This window comes from Acanthochromis polyacanthus, chromosome 8 (assembly GCF_021347895.1).
Source record: "Acanthochromis polyacanthus isolate Apoly-LR-REF ecotype Palm Island chromosome 8, KAUST_Apoly_ChrSc, whole genome shotgun sequence".
Taxonomy (NCBI): domain Eukaryota; kingdom Metazoa; phylum Chordata; class Actinopteri; family Pomacentridae; genus Acanthochromis; species Acanthochromis polyacanthus.
The window spans coordinates 31128310-31152355 of NC_067120.1; the positions used below are offsets into that span (position 1 = coordinate 31128310).

The 24046-nt window shown below is 39.2% G+C and overlaps 1 protein-coding gene across 1 annotated transcript in view; it reads left to right on the forward strand.

Moving 5' to 3' along the window:
• Positions 1-19249, forward strand: part of carmil2 (capping protein regulator and myosin 1 linker 2) — a 66677-nt gene extending 47428 nt beyond the window's left edge. Inside the window, exons 26-33 of the mRNA XM_051952162.1 lie at positions 6324-6428; positions 7260-7296; positions 8314-8382; positions 8808-9073; positions 10276-10411; positions 13544-13633; positions 14075-14185; positions 14294-19249. Coding sequence (XP_051808122.1) covers positions 6324-6428; positions 7260-7296; positions 8314-8382; positions 8808-9073; positions 10276-10411; positions 13544-13633; positions 14075-14185; positions 14294-14892 — 1413 coding nt within the window. The 3' untranslated portion in view covers positions 14893-19249. The remainder of the gene's footprint in view (positions 1-6323; positions 6429-7259; positions 7297-8313; positions 8383-8807; positions 9074-10275; positions 10412-13543; positions 13634-14074; positions 14186-14293) is intronic.
• Positions 19250-24046: the final 4797 nt, after the last annotated feature.

Here is a 24046-nt window from a genome sequence, read left to right on the forward strand (position 1 = left end):
AAGTAGGGTATAAAAACTCTGTGTAGTGATAGTATAGTAAAAATAGTGGCCCAACAGTAAGAACACATTGTAACAAAAGTCAGTACGCCTTTCATTATCGAGACTGAGGTGTTTTCTATTTTCAGTATTTCAGACGTGCGTCTTTATTTTTAATGACAACCTCATTCCTCCCCTGCATGGAGCATACCATTGTCTTCAAGACAGTGAAACATTGTCAGCTGCTCTTTGCTATAAGGGTTGTTGCTCTACCTTTCTCTTTGAAATACTCCAAATGTGTTTTATTGGCATGATGTTAGGCAACATGCTCAGCCAGGTCCAAGTTGTTACTTTTTTCTCTCCTGTTGAAACGTGGATTTTTGGCAGGATGGTTTGGATTGGAACCATGCTAGACTATTTCTGTTCTGTCAAGCTTCCTACAGGGTGGGTGCTTTCTTGTCAGTCAGAATTTTGGTATATCCATGGGCATTCATGATGCCATTTATGACTGTGTCATCTCTGCAACCCTCTCGTTGTGGTAGTTCTAGCCAGGTTCACACCAGACATGCCTGACCCCATCGGAGCCAAATAAGTCATCATGGCCTCTTGTAACCAAAAAATGTGGTACCAACATTCATCGGACTTTATTTAATGTTCTTTTACAAAATTTAATCTTTTGTTTTGTGCCAAAGAGCAGGGAAAGCTTTCATTCTTGGGCTCTGCTAAAAAGTGCAGCTTTTATTTTCAGCACGCATATATGAATATATGTTCACATGCAAACTGGGGACCTTTTTCAAGCTGCAGTTTGTAAATGTTGCCGTTTATCAAACATAATACATTTTTGTAATCTACCCTCACTTTGGTCAGGAATAAAGTCACAGAACAGCCAGTGGCTTTAAACAAGCAATATAAAGACAGAACATAGAAGCACTGCCTAGCTTGACTAGCAAGACAGACTAAATAAAAATGCACTCCAGCTAACATATCACCTCATTACTTAATCTGCGGACATCTAACGCAACACAAATTTACCTAATTACCGTTCCTGTAGGTCACATTCAGTAATTTTGTTGTTGGTTCTTTGTTTTTTGCTGTGAACAGATGGATTGTTCTGCTTCATCCTCCAATTAGTCAGAAACACTGACACCTTGTTTGATGTTAGAGGGAGACAGGGCCCTTGTGTAATTTAGGGGCAATCTCACAACTTGCGGAGTGTTTGTGTAGTTCAGTTCAGTTTCATTTGTATAGTGGCAATTTACAACATATGTCATCTAATAGCTCTTCACATATTAAGGGGAAGATCTTACAAATTATAAACAGAGAAACCCAACAAATCCAAAGGTTACTTCAAATCCCCTTTGTGCAAGCACTTGGCAACAGTTGGAAGGAGCAAAAAATCTCCGCTTTATCAGAAAGGACGACAAAACCCCAGAATCTGGCCTGTCTTCCACCTCTGCTTAGTGGCAACCTTTCCTCTCCTTCCCCCTCCTTTCTTTTTTGCCTTCATGTGACAGTGAATGAGATGTGTGTGTTGGAATGTGTGCAGGTGCAGCTCACTGGATAATCACCTAATCAAGCACACCTGTGTCAGGGAGTGGCTCACCTGCAAACTATGGCTGTGTCCGAAATCGCATACTAACGTACTACTCATACTAAGTGTGACGTCAAAATAAGTATGTAGTGCGTTCACATTAGATAGTATGAAAAGACTGAGTACGCGAGAAATACCCGGATGTATACTATATCCGGAAAATTTTTAAGTATGCGCGGTGACCACACTAGTCATACTCAACTGCCCCATAATGCTTTGCGAGCTATCCACCGAAATGGAAGCCTCCGCGGGATCTGTGGCCGGACCGGGGCGATTTTTATTTTATTTTATATGTTAAGTAGTCATCCTAATCACCCCACAGATTTGAGAAATAGGCGTTTTCTGACCAACGTTTTAAATTTGTCAGACGCCTCACAACGTGCTACTGAATGCTAGCAGCTAGTTGCAGCAGCTCGCTTTGCATACAGAACAAGTAGCAGCTACCTCCAGTAGCCTGCAGCTACAATTGAAACGATTCGCATAATCTGGCTAATAACTGCATGAGGAGTGCCGGCTTGAAATTGCCACATTAATTATGCGACTGTTTGTTAGCGTAAAATCGACCTGAAGCCGGCATTCAGCCGAGATATTTGATAGCCATACTTCCGGTTTTTGTCGTCGGAGGTATGAAATGCATTATGGGAAATGTAGTAGTATACTACAGTGTGAACGGTCGGCATTCTAATCATACTTATAGTACATAGTATACAGTATATACTCATTGAGAATGTAGTATGTAGTACGTTAGTATGTAGTACGTTAGTATGTAGTACGTTAGTATGTAGTACGTTAGTATGCGATTTCGGACACAGCCTATCACTTCTGATCATAAAAGCTGAGCTCAGACCACAACTTGACGCCGGACCATTGAACAACTCCATTCCACATCGCTCCCTGCCTGCACCACCAGCCTCCTGCTGAAGCCTCGGATCCTTCCTTTCCTGTCCAGACTTGGTACACCTTTACCTCCACAAATTTCCACACCTGGCTCCCATACTTGTTGGAGCAACCATTCCTGCCATGCCACACACCTCCTCTGTTACTAATTCCTCAAGCACCCTCCCAGTCAAGCTGTAGCTAAATTTAAGTTTACTTCTCGGGCTTGTAGTAATTCTGATTGTGTATATAGTGCTTTTTTCTTATTAACCACGCCTGACGTACACGTCAGCGGGTTTACTGCATTCGCTTCGGTATCTGGCTGGGTGGCTGGGTAAGTATGTATGTATGTATTTGGGTGTGTGTGTATGTCCGGTCAGATATCTCTGCAAGTGCTAAAGTCAGGATGATCAAACTTGGCCCTGACGATCGGTCTAAGGTCCCCTGCTCACTTGTGGAGTTAGAGGTCAGCAGATCAAGTAGGAAGGGATATATGTAGAATGATCAAAATTGAAAGATACATGTGTGACGGTAGGGGCTGCACAGTGGCAGCCAGTAGATGGCGTGGTTCTGCCATCTACTGAGGGCTTGTCTAGTTAATATTAATATCCGTGTGCTAGTTTCCACGTTCACCAGAGTAGAGTTGCGCCGTGTCAGTGCTCTGTATTGTGTTTGTGGGCACAATCAGCTATAGCTGCAAGTATTCTGTTACCGCACCATTTGTGCGTTTCTTGATGAAACTGATTTAATGAGCTATTCGCGATTTCACTGTACCGGCCGTGTATACTTAGACTTCCTAAGACTTCCATCCTAGTCTTTCCTAGCTTGGTATTACCCAGTCTTTATTTATTTGGATGGGACAGTGTGTATTAATGAACATACAATCTCATAATAGTTTACACAAGGTTGCAGTAAATATGCCGGATTTAGCACAAGGCTAGTCCTGGTCAGCTCTGTGCTTGTATATTATTGCTCTTGTAAAATTCAGTCTGTATTGTTGTCTATAATCTCACAAACCTCGTCTCTTGTCCTGCTTCAGCAGCTTGGCTGTTTCCTGCTGCGCGTAATTCCACTTTCTCTCTCTAGTTGTCTCCTTGGGGAGATCTTCTGCATCGTGTGCCCTAGTGATGTCAGTTCCTCTTCCCTTTCCCTACATTGTGTCTTTGTGTATTTATATTGACGTTGTAAATAAATTGATTATAGTTTGAATCTGCTGTGTCTTCACTGTCTGCATTTGAGTCTTTGACTTCCCATGACAGTATGGTCTCGCCAAAACATGATCTCAGAAGACAGTGAAGCCAGCACTGATTTAGCATTCCTTGTTGCTTCTATCCAGCATGCAACTGTTAGTCAGTGAGCTTTGCTAGGTCAGCAAATACTCTGCAGCCTTGTAGTAAATAATCACTCAATGCTAAATCAGGTCACTCAGTTGACAAATATGGTGTCAAGTTTAACCTCGCCAATCACTCAGCATACTTCTTGCCCTCTCAGAGCTTCTGCTCAGCCTGTTCCACTCTCTAGTCAGCCAGCTTTCAGTTCCAGCCCTGTTTCTGCCCCAATGCTTCAAGAACTGTTTGTTCCTGTAGCAAGTGTTATGCCGAGGACCTAGGCTCTTGTTAGGCCTTTTTGACCCAAGTGTTCTTAGTTTTTGATAGGCAGGAGTCTATGGAGTGTGTTACTCCTCCAATTGAGCCCGTATAGCCTATTGAATTAGTTTATTGAAAGGCTTAGCAAGAGAGTGGGGAACTGCAGTGTGGGAGTCAGTCTGAGGTGTGCAATTCCATTGCGGTCTTCACAGATGAGATGAAAAAGGTGTTCGACCATGCTGTCTGAGGAAAGATGCCAGAAATGACTCAGCACTCATCAATGCTCAACCATCCATTCCAGAACCAGAACCCATGCAACTCAGACAAGCCCAGCTGAACCCTCAAGAGAAATACCACCACAGTGCTACTAACGCCTGCCACTACTGTGGAGATCTGGGTCTCTTCGTCACCACCTAACCAACTCAACGAGCAAAAGGACTGGCTCACCTTTAACTAGGGGGATTATGGTGAGCCAAATCTCCATGACTTTTCCTCAACATTTACAACTTCCTGCCTCCCTCTGTTGGAAGATCCAGTCTGTACCTGTGACCGCCCTGATTGGCTCCAGAGCTGAGGAGAACTTCATGGACAGCAGCCTAACTAAGCAGATACAAATCCCTACCAAACCCCTGTCGTCCGATCTGGCGGCCCGTGCCCAAAATGGTCTACATCTGGCCTAAGTGACCAGTAAAATCGTCCCTGTTTCCGTAGTCCTGGCTGTTAACCACCATGAGACCATCACTTTCTATCTCACTGATCACTCAAATTTTATGTTGGTTTTTGGATACTCCTGGCTCAATTGCACAACCCTCCACATCGACTGGTCCCAGGAAGAAGTAGTGCCATGAAGTGCTAGATGTCATGGTCACTGGGTCTGGTCAGCCCTGGTCCCATCAGCTCCTTCAATCCCCATTCCAACTCCCAGCACGATGCGCTTCAAGCTGTACCATGTGCATACACCCTACATTCCATGTGTCCTGTGGACGTGTGTTGCCGCTCTATGCTGTGTGTGTTTGCGTGCACAATCGGTTGTAGCTGCGACTATTCAGTTTCTGTGTCGTGTGTGCATTTCTTTGACTCCTGATCCATCCTATCTTTTCTTAGCTTGGTGTTACCAAATTCTGTTTAGCTCCGTGCCTGTTTATTATTGATCTTTTACAATTAAGTTTGTATTTTTGTCCGTAGTCTCGCAAACGTAATCTATTGCCCTGTCTCAGTTTCGTAGTTATTTCTTGCCCCCTGTCATTCCCCCTCTTTTCGCTAGTTTTCCCCCTTAGGATAAGTCCTGCCTTTTAGATGCCCTGTGACATCAGTTTCCCTTCCCATTTCCTATGCCGTGTGCCTTTGTGTATTTATATTGACACTGAAAATAAATTCATTTTTGTTTGAATCTGCTGGTTTGCTGTCTTCATGGTCATTTCCCTGAATGTCTGCGAGGGTCAAAGTGGCATGAATTTTTTTTTATCTCACCAAGTCCAAATGGGCCATCTGTGAATACAACACAGGATTTGTGTTTGATGATGACTCTGTTGTACATTCTTGTCAGTAGTGAGCACACAGAACATATAGATCAAACCAACTGCACATTTAGGCAGTGGAGTCCTCCAAGCAGGCTCCTGTGGAGGAGAAAAGGCCTTAATTATACAGTTGTGCAGAGACACACAGGAATAGCTGCAGACAGGCACAGACACAGAGGATTAGTAGTTGTACTTTTCTAGTTCATGCCAGTTTACTAGGAGGACTCCATTCCATATTTGCCAGAGTATAATCAAGGCTTAAGACCACCAAGCTCTGTCTGTATTAGATCAACACAGGGTGTCTTTGAGTTCTCTAACTTCCTCCCATGCATGGTTGATTAATTGGTGATTCTAAATTGACTGTAGGTGTGAGCATAAACATGCAGTTGTTTGTCTCTCTGTAGTTGCCTTGCAGTGAACTGACAATCTGTTTGTAGTTTGATTCTTTCTTCTGGTTTAACTTTGTCTATACACAAATGAACAGGCACTGCTTCATATGTTTCTTAAAACTTGGATGTCTTCATGACTGTGAGACAACAGCCTTTACAAAGTGTTGTGTTTCTATTGTAATACCTGTTGATGACTTCTCCTATCTTGCCCCTGAATAATATTTTCCATATGATAATAAAAACATACTAAAACTAATAACAAAAAACTATACTATTCTAAATTTAAACAAAGTAAATTTAAACAAAACAGAATAAAAACAAATGAAAATACAACTCTCCGCTGAACATTCACATTTACTGTTCTCAATGTCTATGTACTGTCTTCCAGAAACATGCATCTGAGAGCACATCTAGTTTTGAACAGAGGCTTCAGGTGATGCTGCACAGAATGGGCGTGGCCAAAACTTCACCTGCCGAAACCAAGATGTGCCAGGTACAGTTGGTGTGGGTTAATGTGTGTTTGTATCTGTCAGCAATTGGTCGTGATTTAGATGTTTTTGACAACGCTATTTGGGGGACATACCTTCAAGAATAGTTTTTCTTTATTGCAACTTTTCAAATTACTTTTGTTTAAAATTCCTATCAGTAATTTAGCTATCCATCAGTTCAATAGTGGGGAACAGACTAACATCACTTAAAAGAAGGTAGAAACATAAGCGCACAGACGGTCCTACAAGTTGAAATAAGCAGGTTAAACAAATTAAATGTGTACTTACGGTAAATGTGTATCGTAAATATATACTCAGACTTTTGCTGTGTAATAAGCAATTATTGGAGATATTTGAGGTGTACTCATGTTCAGTTTTACCACCAAATAAAGTGGTTCAGATAATCTCAGTAAGCTGCTTATTTCCTACCTGTCTGATCAGCTGTCACAGGCGATGCAAGTAGCTTGGAGAACAGACTGCTAGGAGGAACAGATGATGAATGTAAAAGCCAAATTGTATAAAAAACAGAACTAGTCCTTTTATCTATTCTTTGTATTATGGTCAGTGTCTTTGTCTTGTCTTGTTAAGCTCAGTGTACACAGTGATAATGCAGATGAATGTGGTCATGGTAATCCAGCGATATAATATGGTAGTTTCACCTGAGTTTACATATTTGTGACACCTTTGGAAAGAGATAACTTCAGTCAATGTGATATGGAACATTAATCACAGCAACAGAAGTCTTCTGCTTGTGAATACTTTGCCAGGTAGGAAGCAGCTTTTCGTGTTTTTGGTCAAATGTTGTAGTTTAATATTGGCTAATGTCTACATTGTAGAATAAAGACGAAGAGCTGAGGAAGGCCAACTCTGAAGGTAAGAATTTTTGTGTTCAAGACTTCTATGGTTGCCACATGAATACTTTTTAGGCCTGCACAATGATGTGAGTATGTCACTGGTGTGGGCCGATAAAGGCTTTAAAATGAAATTTCAACATCAGCCCACAATGAACATTGACTGCCAGGTAACACCTGTCAGGCTAAATATAAGTTACAGAGAATTTGAAAAGTTTGAAAATATTACATAAAAGGAGGCGTTTAACACATCGTTTGACTCTTCTGCACAAAATTAAACACTCGTGACCAGCTGCTTCAGTTAACGGGCTGTTGAAATGGAGAAAAATGAGGAATATAAAAATGTATGATGGTAAAAAGCTGCTAGTGCAAATGATACAAAGCGGGAATGCTGGTAGAAAACTGTTAAATGTGCCTATTATATTTATTTTACCGATCAGTGCAGCTGATTATATCTAACAGCTGCATAATAAAGCTATTAAACTTTAAATTTCATATAGTTAAACATGATATTGTATTGAAGTTTACTGTTCTTTGAGCTGTGAGGAAAAATTAAACTGGCCAAATAATTAGTGATTTCACATGTACTAAGTGTTGCCTAAATTCATTTCTTTAGCATTTATCCAAGATTTAGGATTAAAATTAACCCTGTATAGAGTAAACTTTCTCTGATCATGTCCTAATCGTTGATGACGACACTTTGAGCTTCTTCTGCATGTTTTGTATCGTATCTTTCTAGGTTTCTTGCTTAACGGGACCTTTCCACAGTTATCGATCCTACTTTTTCAAACGTTCCTGAAACTGTGATGCTAATGGATGAAATTAGGTTAATTTTGTCTTTTCATCTGTCTTTCCAGTCTTGTTTGATTCTTACCTGAGTCATTGTCACCAGTTTTTGTTTGACGGCCTAACATGTAAAGTTATGTGACTGACTAGACTGGCATGAGCTCCAGTGTTCACGTCTTATTCATTCCATGCTCGGAGCTTGCATTAAAGTTGCCCAGCTGTTGTTCTACTGTATTCTGTCTCTGTCACTCAGGAGCTATTCTGGACAAACCTGAACCACCTGCCACATACATGAAGCCCAGAACCATGTCCACTTCATCAGGTATCAACATTATTTTCCGCCATTTCTACACATGAAAAGGAATAATATGACCATGTGCAAAGCCGGAGCAGCAATGAGTCGATCATAGCAGCAGGTATGGTGTGCTTATCCACTGCCTGATATACTGGAACTTGGGCTATAAAACTGCATTGTTCTTCAAAAACTAGAACGCACACAAACCAAGGGACTGTAGATGGAAGTTAGCTTAAAGCTAACTCTGGTGCAGTTCATCAAATGGCAACATTTATGTGCCATTTATTGTGACAACATGACACAGTAGGGTCTCTACTACAATGCCATGCTTTCTCTGTTTAGCTTACATCTGTCTGCCAACTTCTGTTAAACCTGGAGTCACTGGTTAATCTAACCGCAGCATTCAGCATGTCTACTAGTGATTAACTGTCACTGTCACCCTCTGTTTCCAGCTGACCCCCGGCATCCTATGACAGCACTGGACCCCATTCGACCAGAGCCTCTCCTTTTAACAAAGCCCGCCATCCCTGAGCGCCCTATGGTCCCCCTGCCATCATCAAAGCCTGCCATCGCAGCCAAACCTCACCTCCCCACACCAGCTGTTCCTGTAGAAGGAGGTGCTCGTCCTTCTTCTGCTCCTCCTACCAGCAGCTCAACAGAGCAAGCCCTGCTCAGAGCACACACTCACGATGGTCGGCCATCGGAGACTACAGCACAGGTGATGCAGCATTCAGTCCAAAAAGTTCTTCATTGTTGCTACGAAGATAATGCAAAAGTAAGACTATACACCCAGTGGCAAAGCTGTGCTCTCAGTCCTTGTTTAATATTAACCACAAACATTTGTTTTAAAAGGATGCCAACGGTTAGAAGAAAGTTTCAAATTTCCAAACATGTGAGAAGAACTCAAGTGTACTTTCAGACACAAAAAAGCAGTACAGGCAAGAAATGGACACTCTGTGATATTATCACAACATAAGAATATTACAGTACAGCAAAATGCAATTCAGCACTGAAATAAAGCACATAATGCAAAGGAGTGTATATTGACAGTATAAGGTCAGAATAAGAAAGAAAGAAAGAAAGAAAAATGTGCTTTTAGGTTTAAAGTAATGATGAAACATGGCAGTGTGATGCTGTTTGTTTTTCTTAGCTTGGGCTCGGATAAATAATGGTTAATAATAATTAACATATTATATTAATATATTCATGGGCATACTAAAAACACAATCAAGGTTAGTATGAGTTGTATCTATGTGGGCTAAATTCATATCTCAGCATCTGCTGCTTCACATGTAGGTTGAGTGCTGACATTTTCTTATGTTTTTCTTTTTTATTACATTGTTCGCAACTATTGACTACACAGACAGACATTTTTAGCTGTTCTTTTCTCATCTTTTGTGTGTGTTACTTCAAAGGTGATGCTTAAAGCTGGAAAATGCACCATTAAAATACTCAGCTGCAGTACAGTTATCTGCATCTCATTGGTGCACAGAGTAGAACACTCTGTTCCACCCCACTTTGACAGTTTTTTTTTTTGATTAACAGTTAGCTTAATGATTAAAGTCTAAATTTTTATTTGTAATATTTTTTGAAGGAGCTGCAGACAGATTTAGAACCAGTTTCACTTTGCTCTAAAGTTTTATCACAAAATCTTTAAGTCTAATCACTTACAGTCAGTCTTCAGTTTCCTAGACACGCCTTGGTGCAGATATTTTGTACAGCACATTTATATCAATGACCAAAGATTACATAATAAAATCACACTCAAACCCATTACCCATTACATAGTGTAGGTGCATATTGCCTGGCTGGGATAGAAACCACATAAAATCTTGTTTCCTTCTTCAGTGCACATTACAGACTTACATTCTTTTCTGAGAGACTCTTACTGTAATTGTAATTTATGATCTGCATTTCTAGAATGGAAGTCTGGAGGGTCCTCGGGGTGCAGCTCCCACCATATCCCCCAGGAAAGAGCTTCTTCCTTCAGCCCCATCTCAATGGAGGGGTCCAAGTGCACAGGCCCGAGCCGAGAAAGCACAATCAGTGACTGATGGTATGTCTGACTGGTCTTATCACAAGTATCTCATCCAAATTTCAATGGGTCTGATACAAGACTAGGAGATTTCTTGAGAAACCAGGTGTTGACCAGTCAGTGTGTTACATGGTAGATATGTGAGAGACAATGTCCACCTGTCAGCTAAGAGATGGCTGTTGACTCATGGTAGTCTGTGCCCTCCCCATGCCCAATGCATTCAACACTGCTGAGTCTTCATCTAATGGCTGTATCATGCCTTGTTTGCACAGACTTGCCGACATGCACACGGACAGCTGCAGACACCGTGGATGTGTGGTTGTTACTGTCCTACTTTTCTAGTTTACAGGTATCTACTTTGGGGACTATTGTATACATGCACAGTAGAGAAGCATTTTCATATTCCCCACATGCACACTACCGCTGAGCAGAGGCACAGCTGCCCTTGTAGTCACCATATAGATTGTCTGCAAGAACACAGATTTTGGCCTGTATAGTGGTCTGTATGGAATTGCACTGATGACAAAAGTGGTAGCAGAGCCCCATGGCTGCATAATATGAATATGTCATCTGCACAAGACATCAACAATTAGCTGCATAGTGACAACGTTAAATGGGCAGTAGTGCAGACGGTTTTCTGTAGCGTGCATGCATGGAATATAAAAATGTCAGCACACATGTGCAGTAGGGCAGCATATATACTGCTTTCTAAGCTAGAAAGCAGCATAATAACAGCTGCTACACATCTGTGGTGTCTGCAACTGTCAATCAAGAGCACAACCCAGGCCTGTCATGACAGTCAGATGTGAGTCATGTAGGGGCAGCATGTGAGTCTTCAGGGTCACAGGAATCAAGGTTTGAAATGCAGTGAAATGACTGAAACCACAAGAATAAACACAGTGTAAGAATGGGTAGATTTCTATTTTAGTTATTAGGGTTGCATTGAGTTTAGTTTGGTTACATTTACATTAACACTTAACGTACAGTACCAGTCAAAAGTTTGGACACATCTCATTCAATGTTTTTTTTATTCATTTTAATTATTTTCTACATTGTAAATTAATGCTGACTACATAAAAGCTATGCAAGAACACATGAAATTATGCTGTAAACAAAAAAAATGTTAAAGAACCAGAGTGTTTTGCACTTTCGATTCTTTAGAGTTGTTCTCTTTTGCTTTACAGCTTTACACTCTTGGCATTCTCTGTCAGCTTCATGAGGTAGTCACCTGAAATGGTTTTGAATTAACAGGTGTGCCTTGTGAAGAGTCTATATGTGGAATTTCTTGCCTTCTTAATGTGTTGAAAACATCAGTTGTGTTACGCAGAGGTAGGGTTAGTACCAGAGGATAGGCCTATTTGACTGCTGTTGTAGTCCATAGTAGGGCAAGAATCACTCAAGTCAGTAAGAAGAAACGACGGTCCATCATTACTTTTAGACATGAAGGTTAGTCCATTTGGAAAAAAATCAAGAACTTTGAATGTATCCTCAAGTGCAGTCGCAAAAATCAAATCAATCGCTACAACTAAACTGGTTCACATGAGGACCGCCTCAGGAAAGGAAGACCAAGAGTCACCTCTGCTGCTAAGGATAAGTTCATGTGAGTCACCAGCCTTACAAACCACAAGTTAGCAGCACCTCAGATTAGAGTCCAGATAAATTCTTCATAGAGTTCAAGTAGCAGACACATCTCTACATCAACTGTTCATGGGAGACCATGTGAATCAGGTCTTTATGGTTGAATTGCTGCAAAGAAACCACTACTGAGGATGAACAATAAGACGAGGAGAATTGTTTGGGCCAAGAAACACAAGAAATGGACATTAGACCATTGGAAATCTGTGCTTTCCTTGTGACATTGTTGGGGATTTATTCAAAATTGAAGGCACACTAAACCAGCATGGCTACCACAGCATGCCATCCCACCTGGTTTAGTTGGACCATCGTTTAATTTTCAACAGGACAATGACCCCAAACACACCTCCGGGTTGTGTAACGGCTATTTGACCAAGAAGGAGAGTGATGGAGTGCTGCGTCAGATGACCTGGTCTCCACAGTCACCTGACCTAAACCCAATCCAGATGGTTTGGCATGAGATGGACCGCAGAGTGAAGGCAAAAGGGCCAACAAATGCTCAGATTCTCTCATTAAATGTATTCTGATCTAACACATTTTGTTTACAACATAATTCCACGTGTTCTTTCATAGTTTTGATGTCTTAAGTATTAATATAAAGTGTACAAAATTAAAATGAATAAAAACCATGGAATGAGAAGGTGTGTCCAAACTTTTGACTGGTATTACATGACAATAGCTGCGTTTCCATTACCCTTAAATATGCGCAAAATGTAAATAGCACAATAAAAAACTGGTCATGGAAACACCTGAATTTCGAAAAAGGACTAAAATATCACTAAAAAGCTTTTACGCTCTCATGAGGTGGTTTTTCAGACGTTTCGATATTGAAAAATATCGCAAAAGCGCAATGGAAACACTTTTTCCGCAATTATACGTCACCGGACGTGACGTACCTGGTCACATGACCAGTTCTCTCGGAGTAAACATGGCGCGACAGAAGAGGAGACCGAGACTTTTCTTGCCATTATTCTTGAGAAAAACATCACTGCCATACTAGACAGCAAACAGCAGAGGAATGCAGAGTGTTAGAAGGAGATAGAAGCGGAAATGAGGGTTTTGGTTTTGATTTTGGGCGTCCATCTTCCTGCAGTGAAATCTCGCGGGATGATATTTTACGACAGTTACGATGCTTCTGCCCAGAACAACCTTCAATGGAAACACGTCCAAAGTACAAATATACTTTGTCGAAATTTTAGAAATATCGCTTTTATTTTGTGAAAACTGTAATGGAAACCCAGCTAATAATTGTATATGTTATATGATCTGAAAATATATATTATTCACCTTTTTAGTATTTCCTCCATGTTTGTCTGTGTCTCTTGTTTACTTGTTTTTGCAGATTGATCTATTGACAACGACAAAGATTTATATTGCACCTTTTGTATTTAAATGTAAAATTCCTGTTGGTAAGGTTTAAATGTAATATTCACCATCTTTGCTGAAGATCTAAAAAACAGATTTATAGCTCTGTGTGTGTGTGTATGTGTGTGTGTGTGTGTATTTGAATACTTTCAGAAAGTCTACCGAAGCCACGCCAGCACATTAAGTCCATTCCACAACGCAGAGCTGTGTCTGTCCACGAGGATGCTCTGTCCATCACACAAGGTGAGGCATGAAAGCATGAAAAATAAGTGCTGTAAAGAGTGAAAGCAACAGCTGCTGCATGAGAAGTCATAAATATAAAAATTGTGTAAGAATTATGACTTTTAATTAAATGAGTCTTTGAAAGGAAAACACTCACATGTATTAAACTGTATATTTAACATGGCTAGTAATTCTCAGATAGAAAAAATAAATCAGTACTTTCTTTCCCAACCAGTAAAAATTGTGAAAGATTAAATTTGTTTGCAGCATCTCAACAGAACTTGTTGCTCTTAGATTATCAGCTAGTAGAGGTTCAGCATCATATTAAAGTTAAGACATGTTTATTAATCTGATTTTGCTGATTATTGTACCTTTAGATAGTGTCTGTTTTTCACACATGGTGATAGTTGGAGATTACCTCCTTGCTAAGACTCAAGCCCCTCTGCATTCTAACTTTGTCAGAGCTGAAGGCGGTGTTACAGAGGTCACCCATCCGTTTCCGGGGCAACAAATGGGACCTGCCCTCCTGCACTGAAGATCCATCCAGTGGTGAGGAAGCACAAAGTACACACAGTGAGAGACGTCTTTATTACCAATAACTTAGTTTTTTCTTGTTTTCTGATTCTTTGTTTTTCTTACTTTCCAGTTATTTATGTGTCTGTCTGCCCTTCATCCACACAGCCAGTGACAAAAGGAAACAGACGGATGATGATGAAAAGAAGCACACTGTCCAGAAGGAGGAGCTCGAGGCAGAGAGAGGAAGAACCTGCTGTGGAGGTACATCTGAAACCAAGCACCATCTTCCAGGAAAAGAAGAAGGTCCAGCCTCAGGTTGTCCCTCCTCTACAGCTCAAGCTCAACAAGAAGGTCAGCAAGAAGCAGCAGCACTGCAACCTTGCAGTCACGCAGCAGCGTTTGATAAAGCTCTGTGTGACCGTGAGAGTCCTCCAGCACGAACCCATACCCTGGAAAAGTCCCCTACCACCCCCACATCCCAGAAAAAGAGCCCAAGCATAGTCACAGCATTGCCCCAAGCTCTAGAAAAATGCCCGATCTCCCCACGCCCCCCAAAAAAGTCCCCCAGCACAATCCCAGTTGCGCCTGCATCCTCAGATATCTCCCAAGTGAGTCCTCTGTCCCACCAGAGGAGCTCCGGCACACTGCAACCTAGTATGGATATGAGAACCAGCACACAGGAGAGAGGAGAAGCCGTCGCTAAAGATTACACGATGAGGAAAGAGCCACCAGACCAAAGAACTGAGCCCCCGCCGTCTGAATAACACACAGAGACCAACTTACCGAGGGAGAAAAAGCGCACCTGGCAGAGACAGGAGGGGAGGATCTGTGACACACCGCTGGACTGGGATGGTCTGAGGTCAAAGAGTAGCGTGAATGTTCTGCTTTCATGTGGATGACTGCTCTCATGTCAGGGTGTTCTCTTTGTCTGAGAACTAAATACACAGCACACATAATTGGTATGTTTTTTTATTGTCTGTTAGCTTGTGTACAGTTTTAAGTAATACATTTTTTTTATTATTATTTCTGAGTTGATAAGGAGGGACCATTCTGATTTAGAGTGTGTGAGGCTTGCAATATTTGTATGAATTTGACAGCTTTTTTGTGCTTATTTTCCCTAAAAAGCAAATAACCCTAACTGTCAAAAAATGGCCATTAACTTCATCCTGTCATTTTGCTAGGGACTCACTATTTTTCCCCTTACTGTGTGTTTGCGTTGAGCAGTATGCAACTATGTCACCTCCAAAAATCCTTCTGCATTCAATCGGAACACATATTTAAGACTACTTGTTAGTACGAGCTTGTAATGGGACACAGCGAACATGAGTTTAAACATGGAGTATGTGCGTCTAATTCAATGCCTTTTTTTTCAAATTCTGTGCATATCCCCTAATGCTGTCTATTTTGTGTGTGTACGGGAAAACATTTTGGTGTTAAGGAAGCAAACAAAGCGGCTTGACTTGATCCACATAACACTATTGCAGCATATCTTGAGCATGCACATTTCAGGGGGACTGTGGTGTGGTGCGCTCCTCTGTCTTCTTTTGCACTGTGCCACCTGAATATGAAGTAAATTCCAAATGAAGACAACAGAATCAGTAGCTGCAGTGAATTAGCGCTGTGGCTGCAGAGTGTTTGAAACGAGCCAGTGAAGAAACAGAGCTCAGTTAAGGTGGCGCAGTGCGAAAGAAGTGGAAGGAACCAGCCACGACATGGTCAAAGACTGCAACAATACGCCATTCTACACATTTTCCTTCATGTCTGCCAAAGAAACCACATGACTCAGTCCTATCCCTCTATTCTGTTAAAGCTGGTTTTCCCAGTTTCAGTTTATCTAAAAACAGTTACTCAGAATATTATTGGACGTCAATTCATTAGGCAAAAGAAAAGATTTACGTTACTTCTGCAAATTATCAAATTCTGACATAATTTGCATTAATACCAATAAAATGTCTCTAATGGAAAGAGTAGGAGCAGAGGGATAGTAAATCTGGTACGTTTGCTATGAAAGTTTTCTCACTAGCTAAATATTAGCAATGTTTCTCCCTAATCAGAGACTCCGCCTTCAGCGAGTAAACTGACATGAGCATCAGCTGGGTGGTTTTGAAAACGTTTTTCCATGACAGGATGACTTATGAACAGCACAATGACAAGTGTACTTTAACAACACACGTCAAGCACACATTTTTATCACCTACTCAAACATGTCCTTTTGATTTGAAATGGGATTTCAAGACCTGTGATTGAGTTTAAGGCTAGAATTTCTATTACATCAGAGTTTGTATCTTTTCATCTTGCATTCTTGATTTTTTCCCCCCCCTTTCTGGAAGATCACAATGTTGACGGAGAAAGCCTCCTTAAATACCTTCAAGTCAGTCACACTCATCTGTTTTGGAACATGTTGAGCAATTAATTATTTTGCAACATACAAATAAGTAAGTACACCTCAGTGAATAACCTCTAAATGTTGAATGATTTAAAATTGTATCACCTTACAGCATTGCATTTGTTCAAAAGGAAGAGGGAGGGTTATTTTTAATTATATCAAATATACCCTCAGTAGAAACTCCATAGATTTCAGCACAGTACACATGTGATTACTGAGATTCATTTTAAAAATTTTCTTTAGTGCTTTGTATGAATAAGGGCTGCACAGTGGATTGGTGGTGAGCACTTTCGCCTTGCAGCTAGGAGATCCCCGGTTTGCATCCCAGCCCTCCTGGGATCTTTCTGCATGGAGTTTGCATGTTCTCCCTGTGCATGTGTGGGTTTTCTCTGGGTTCTCCGGCTTCCTCCCACAGTCCAAAAACATGCTGAGGTTAATTGGTGATTCTAAATTGTCCATAGCTGTGAATGTGAGTGTGATTGTGTGTCTCTATATGTAGCGCTGTGACAGACTGGTGACGTGGCCATGGTGTCCCCTGCCTTCACCCAAAGTCAGCTCAGTCAGATTCCAACCCCACTGCGACCCTAATGAGGATTAAGCAGTGACTAGATAATGGATGGATAAATGGACTTTGTGTGAACACCTTTATTTTTTATAACATAACAGATACAACATAATAGACTCAATTCCGTCTCAGTTTGGAGGATTTAAGAAATCTCTGGAGAGATGGTCAAATTTTGTTTTTTTCATTGGTTTTCTTGCAACTGGTTGTGTGTCACTACCTTTTTCTTTAAAACACCACAGAGGGGTTTTATTGGACTCAAGTCAGGCAACAAACTTGGCCAGATAATAGTTGTCACTTTTTTCTTCTGTTGAAACTCTCGTGTGATATTGGCAGAATCCTTAAAAATACAATAAATGAAACAAATATTCCTCCTTTGCCAAGATTCTGGAGACTTAAGGTCATCTTGTCAGCCAGTATTTATGGTCTATCCACAGGCTTTCATGGTTCATCTGTAACTGTGAAGCTCTCCATTTCTTTTGCCCTCATGTACCCTCTTATAATCACACTCCCACCTCCGTGCTTCACTGTCAGGACAGTGCATTCACTGTCATAGTACTGGCCAGAGTGACACAAGGCATGCTGGACCCCATTGTAGCAGAACAAGTTCATCTTGATCTGACCAAACATATTTCTTTCAATATACACCAAATTTCCTTCCACATTCTTTAACAAAGTCTAATCTTTCAATTTTTTTGCTAAAGAGCAGACCAGGTGTTTGAGAACATGCAATGTTCTTTACACTGTCTAGGCTGTCAAAGAAACTGATTGCCATTGATAACCACCGAGTCTATAGCACTTGTCTATTTGGTTTTCATAGCTTGGTTGTGCAAATGGTAACCACTGTGGCTTTGATAAGGGTTGCTATGACTCATTATACACCTGATTACTACTACAACTGTGTTTTGACTGATTTTTAGTTGGTTACCAATCTTCTTGGTTTCTTTTCCATCATTGTGAAGTCTTAGATTTTTCAGTTCTTCCACAAATTGGAGATGTATACATGACATGATGCACTCACAGTCCACGGTTAAGAAAGTTCTGGTGTTCACAGGGGGTTTTATAATCATGTTCATGCACCAATGCTAATTGGAAATCACAGGTGTGCTAAATTTATTTCAGTGATCACAGGTTTTCTAACTTGTGTGTCAGAAATCACAGGTGGATTCCCTTTCGTTTTCCTTTCAGTATAGTCTTTTATATGGGGAAATACTCTACTTGTCAACTCTGAAATCTTGAAATGGCTGAGAGGTTACACAATCTGAAGGATTTGATATCTAAGTGACTCAATTTTGTTGAATAATGCAACTACTTACTAATACAAATGAATTCCAGCAGTTTAACAAATGTCTAGTAATTAATTTTCCTTATTTCTTTTCAGTAAATGTCAGTGTAATTTATAAATATCAGGAAAAGAAAGACGGTGCTCATTGAAATAATATTATTTTTAATTACTTCAGCAGCGTATGGGAATTGCTCATCAGGTCAATAAATCCACTTGTCAGTTTATTATTTTTACATATAAAAAATTGAGCACAATTCCCTTGCTTTATATTCTTACTACAGAGAAGTAGAACAACATCTTGGAAACAATCAATTATATTTCCAGAAATTTCTAAAAATGTTACAATGAAGATGCATTTCTTGTTCAATGTTCATAGAGTCCTATCATACCATCTATATGGGAAGGTTTTCAGTTTATGGATATCTTTTTACCTTGTTGGCACATTGCAGAATCTTCAGCCTGATACGTGCTCTTCATGTTTTTGCATATTTCTGTGGGACTATGTGACAGTGAAATCAATTCAGGACAGTCGTTCCATTAGACAACTATGTATGTAATTATATCATAGAAGGACCTTATCAGATAGTGTGCGAGATGAACAGAAGAACTTGAATATCCAGTCTATCAAATTCTCAGGTTGGTTGCAGAGAATGGTGTGTATTTTTGCAAGAGCAGGCCTTAGTTCATCTCTCTGGGTGGTCGGTGGTCTGGGCCTATGTCTTTTCCTGGAGGCGAGTTTATTTTCTACTGTCATGTTTATCTTTGCCTTGCACGCACAGAATATGTACAAAACTACATAAAGCATACAAAAACAAAATGATGAATAGAGTGTAAATCCAAACCTATACTTGTTAATAACTATTAAAAGTTAATTGAGTTGTGTCATAATTTTGCGTTCTCTTTGTTATTTCAGAGCAGTAAGCAAAAGTTTTGGTTTCCTTACAACAACTGACTTTTCGTTTCTGCACAATAATTATACTTATCACTCAGTTAATTTCTTTGTATCCATTTTTTTCCTCTTTTTTTAGCAGTTTTTAGATCCGTCTCATAATCTAATTGAATTCCATATGAAGGCGCAGTTGTCTAGCCTAGCCGCGCTAGACAACCCACGGCAACGAATTTAATTCTCTGCCAGGGTGGGTCTAGTTACCCTCCATAAGGCTCGAGGCTGGATTCTCCTAAAATCACCATGAAGTGTAGAGTCAGAAGGCGGGCGTAACTAAGTGACGACAGAGGCGCGACGATTCTGACAGAAACAACCGGCGCACAATAAACAGTTATCTTTCGACTCGGCTTTGGCCACAGCCCTTAAAGATTTGAAGCTAAAATTCAACTTGAAAGATAAACAAAGGACGGCACTGAAGTGTTTCATTGAGAAGAAAGACGTATTTGGACTTATGCCGACGGGATATGGCAAATCCTTAACATAGCAGTTGGCTCCGCTGGTTGGGAAGCTAATGGGACTTAGCCACAATCCGCCGGCGCTCTCGGAACTCCGTCAGCCTATTCGTTGCACTGATTGGTTGTATACCTACCCAATTGCTGCAGAGGGATTTGAAAGACAACCTTTTAGCCCGCCTCCCTCCCTGTCGAGTGGCCCTAGACCAGGGGTCGGCAACCCGCGGCTCCGGAGCCGCATGCGGCTCTTTCAGCCCTCTGTCGTGGCTCCCTGTAACTTTGGAAAGTACATTATTCTGCCTTTCAGGTGCGTTTCAATGCATTTTAATATAGAGAATTTTATTGTGAAATTACCGCTCTTACTTTGACGTGTCACTCCACCGGATGTGCTGTGCCTGTGCATGAGAGCGCAAAGAGAACACGGAGCTTCTGATTCCCACACGTTTCATGCCTTTTTTAAAATTTTACTCCTGGAGAAGCAACGCCTGTAGTTTCACATCGTTTTGTACTCAAGAATGGCAAACCTGTATATTAAAGCTCCACTCCAAGAAAGACACGTCTTTGAGTCAAAAGTACTCATGATAGGGTAATACACTTTTTTTTTTTTTTTTTTTTTTTCCAGTTTGCGTTTTTAGTATTAGACCTCTAGAAAACTCGCCCCCGTAAACAGTTTCATTCTTCCTGCTGGTGTTTGATGTCCAGTACACAGACTGTACATATGAAGACATGTCCTGTGGTCCATGTTTTTTTTTTGTCCTGTGGTCCATGTTTTTTTTTTTTTTTTTTTTTTTTTTTATTCTTTTCTCCGTTTATTTGTAATCATTTACAAACATTAAGGCATAACATTACATTCATAACCAATCAAAATATGCTACTTTGAGTAGAAGCCAACATCAATCAATGATACAATGAAAAAAAAAAAAAAAAAAAAAAATTTCTTAAGGGTCAGTTTAGAGGTCAGTTAAATTGTAATGCTCTATTTGATTTAATAGCTCTATTGCAGTTTTCAATTTCATGTATTTCAAGGATTTATAATATTCTTTAAACTCATTTATAAAACATTTAAATACGGGAGGGGATTTGAAATATTTAGACTTATGTATATGATGTTTTGCCAATATGAGGATTACATTTATCAACAAGTTATCTAATTTACTTTCCAGAATCATTCCATATAAAATATCAGCCTGAGAGGATAGTTTAACAGTTACCTTCTTATTCTCCAACCATTCTTGGATCTGAGACCAAAAAACCTTAACCAAGACACACTCATAAAAAATGTGACTTGTAGTTTCCATTTCTGTTTTACAAAAGACACATTCATTACTATCAAATTGAAATCTAAGTCTTAAAAATTCACTTGATGGATATATGTTATTGATCAGTTTAAAATGAATTTCTTTAGATTTTGGTAACAAGGGGTATTTTAAATAATCTGTTCTTAATTTCTTGACTTTAATCAATTCAAATTCTCTAAAATCTTGGATTCTACAATATTGTTTGGGATATAAATCATTAGTAAGTATTTTTCTAATAAAACTATTGTTACAATTTCTATCCAAAAAGTTTATCTCTTCTATAAAAAAATTAGGCAATCTAGGTACTGAATTGGAATGAATAACTACTTCTTTGGCTTGTGATAGGAATGGTTTAGGAATAGCATTTACAAGATTGAAAAATTGTTTTGGATGACAGCAAAAGTTCCATTTCACCCCAAAGTCATTGTATGAGAGAATATTTCCATTTGAGTCCAGCAAGTCCATAATACACCAAATATTTCTGTCCATCCACTCTTTGTAAAATAGAGATTTGTTCCTTCGAAGAATGTATCTGTTGTTCCAAAGCGGTGTAGTATGGGGGGTAAAGTTATGTTTGTATAACATCTTCCAGTATAGGAGAACCTGCTGATGAAATCTTGACAACTTGATGTTTAGTTTTTTAACATCATAATCGCATTTTAACAAAAACTGTAACCCTCCACAATAAGCAAAAATATTATTTGGAAATGTATTCCAAAAAACATCTGGATTCTTTAAAAAGGACTTCAACCAGTTATTTTTAATTGTACCATTCATACACTCATAATCAATAGCTTTTAGGCCACCATGTTCATATTCCTGGAGCAGAACAGCTTTTTTCAAGTAATGGGTTTTGTTGTTCCAAATAAAGTTGAAATTTAGTTGATTTACAGCTTTAATAAAAGATGGTTCTAATGCTAGTGAGTATGTGGGGTGCAGAATTCTAGACATTCCATCAACCTTTGAGAGCAAAATACGTCCAAAAATGGTAAGATCTCTTTGCATCCAAAGGTTATAAATACTTTTACATTTGTTCAATTTATTCTCCAAATTTTCTAAATGTCTTTCTTTTGAATCTTTAGTTATATGTATGCCTAAATATTCGACATGTCGTTTTATATTGAAATTATGTATGGAGGTATCGGGAATACTTTTCACTGGTAAAAGTTCACACTTATCTAAATTAAGAAATAAACCTGAAGCTTTGGAAAATTGCTCCACTGCATTTAAAGCTGTGAGAATTTGACTATGGTCTTTAAGAAAAAGAGTTGTATCGTCAGCATACTGACTAATAAGCAGTTCTCGATCAAAAACTTTGATCCCTTTCAGAGTTTGTATATTTTTTAGGTGAATAGCTAGCATTTCTGCAGCTAAAATGAATAACCCAGGACTACAAGGACAGCCCTGAATTATACCCTTATTTAAGTTAAAACGATTTGTAGTACCAAGGGTCAATGCCACTGAACTATTCCTTTCTTTGTAAAATATTTGCATTGTTTTAATAAACTTTATTCCATAACCAAAAAGCTTTAAAGATTGTGTTAAGGAGGGATGCTCTAAATTATCGAATGCTTTTTTAAAGTCCAAAAAAAACATTAAACTATTGTCTGTAATTAACTCATCATAGTCTAGTAGATCAAGTACTAGGCGAATATTATCATGTATAGAACGGTTTTTCATAAAACCTGTTTGAGTTGTGTCAATAATCTCAGGAAGAGTACGCTTTAATCTTGCTGCATATATATGAGATAAAATTTTATAGTCATTATTTAGGAGTGTAATAGGTCTGAGATTATCGACACGTCTCCTGTCTTTTCCGGGTTTTGGAATAAGAACAATAACTCCTTGCTTCATTGTTGGTGGGAGGTTTTCTTTTTCAATTGCTTCTCTAAACACATCAAGCAGAAACTCCCGTAGTTCAGACCAAAAATGTTTATAAAAATTTGAAGTCAGGCCATCACAACCTGGTGATTTATTGAGTTTTAAACTACTAACTGCTTTGTCTAATTCATCTAAAGATATGTTTGAGTCACAAAGTTCAATTGAATCATTTTTGAGTTTGGGAACATTATGGTTTTTTATTACATTCAAGAAATCTTCGCAATCTGTTGGTGAGAAGCAAGAATTATATAAGTTAGAATAAAACGAGTATATTTCTTTTGCTATTAACTTAGAATCAAAGCATTCATTACCATTTATTATTAAGGAGTTTATTACATTTTTTCTTGTCTACTTTTTTCTAATTTAAAGAAATATGAGGAGTTCTTTTCTGCTTCTTCCATCCATTTAGATTTAGATCTTATAAAAGCACCTTTAGCTTTCACTTGGTACAGATTGTCTAGTTGATTTTGTAATTCCAAAATGCTTTGTTTTTGTTCATTTGATGAATTTAAATTGTTACACAAATCATTTATTTGAGTTGCAAGTTCTTTTTCTTTGATATTACTTTTTTGAGCGATATCTTTACTATATCTAATTGAGTATTGTCTTATTTTGTATTTTAAAAATTCCCATTTTCCACAGAATGTTTCAAGGTTTTTATCATTTATAGTTTCCCTAATCAATGCACATACTGTTTTACAAAAATCCTCCTTTAACAGTAGAAACGAGTTAAATTTCCAATAACCCTTATTTCTTTTTAGAGATGTTTGAGGTTTGATTTCCATTGTGATAATAGAGTGATCTGTCAAGGGAGCTGTATCCATTGAGACATTTGCTATGATATGGCACAAGTTATTGTTGACCAACCATAAATCAATTCTTGATTTGGAACCACCATTAGGTTTAAACCATGAAAACTGTTGTGTGTCTCCATATTTTTCCCTCCATATATCAGTTAGATTTAATTCATTGCAAAAAGTTTGAATTAATGCATTATAATAATTTTGGTTGTATTTACTTGGCCATCGATCTAACCATTCATCTGGCACACAATTAAAATCACCCCCTGTAATTATAGCTTCAGTGGGGTAAAGTCTTTTTTGCTCTA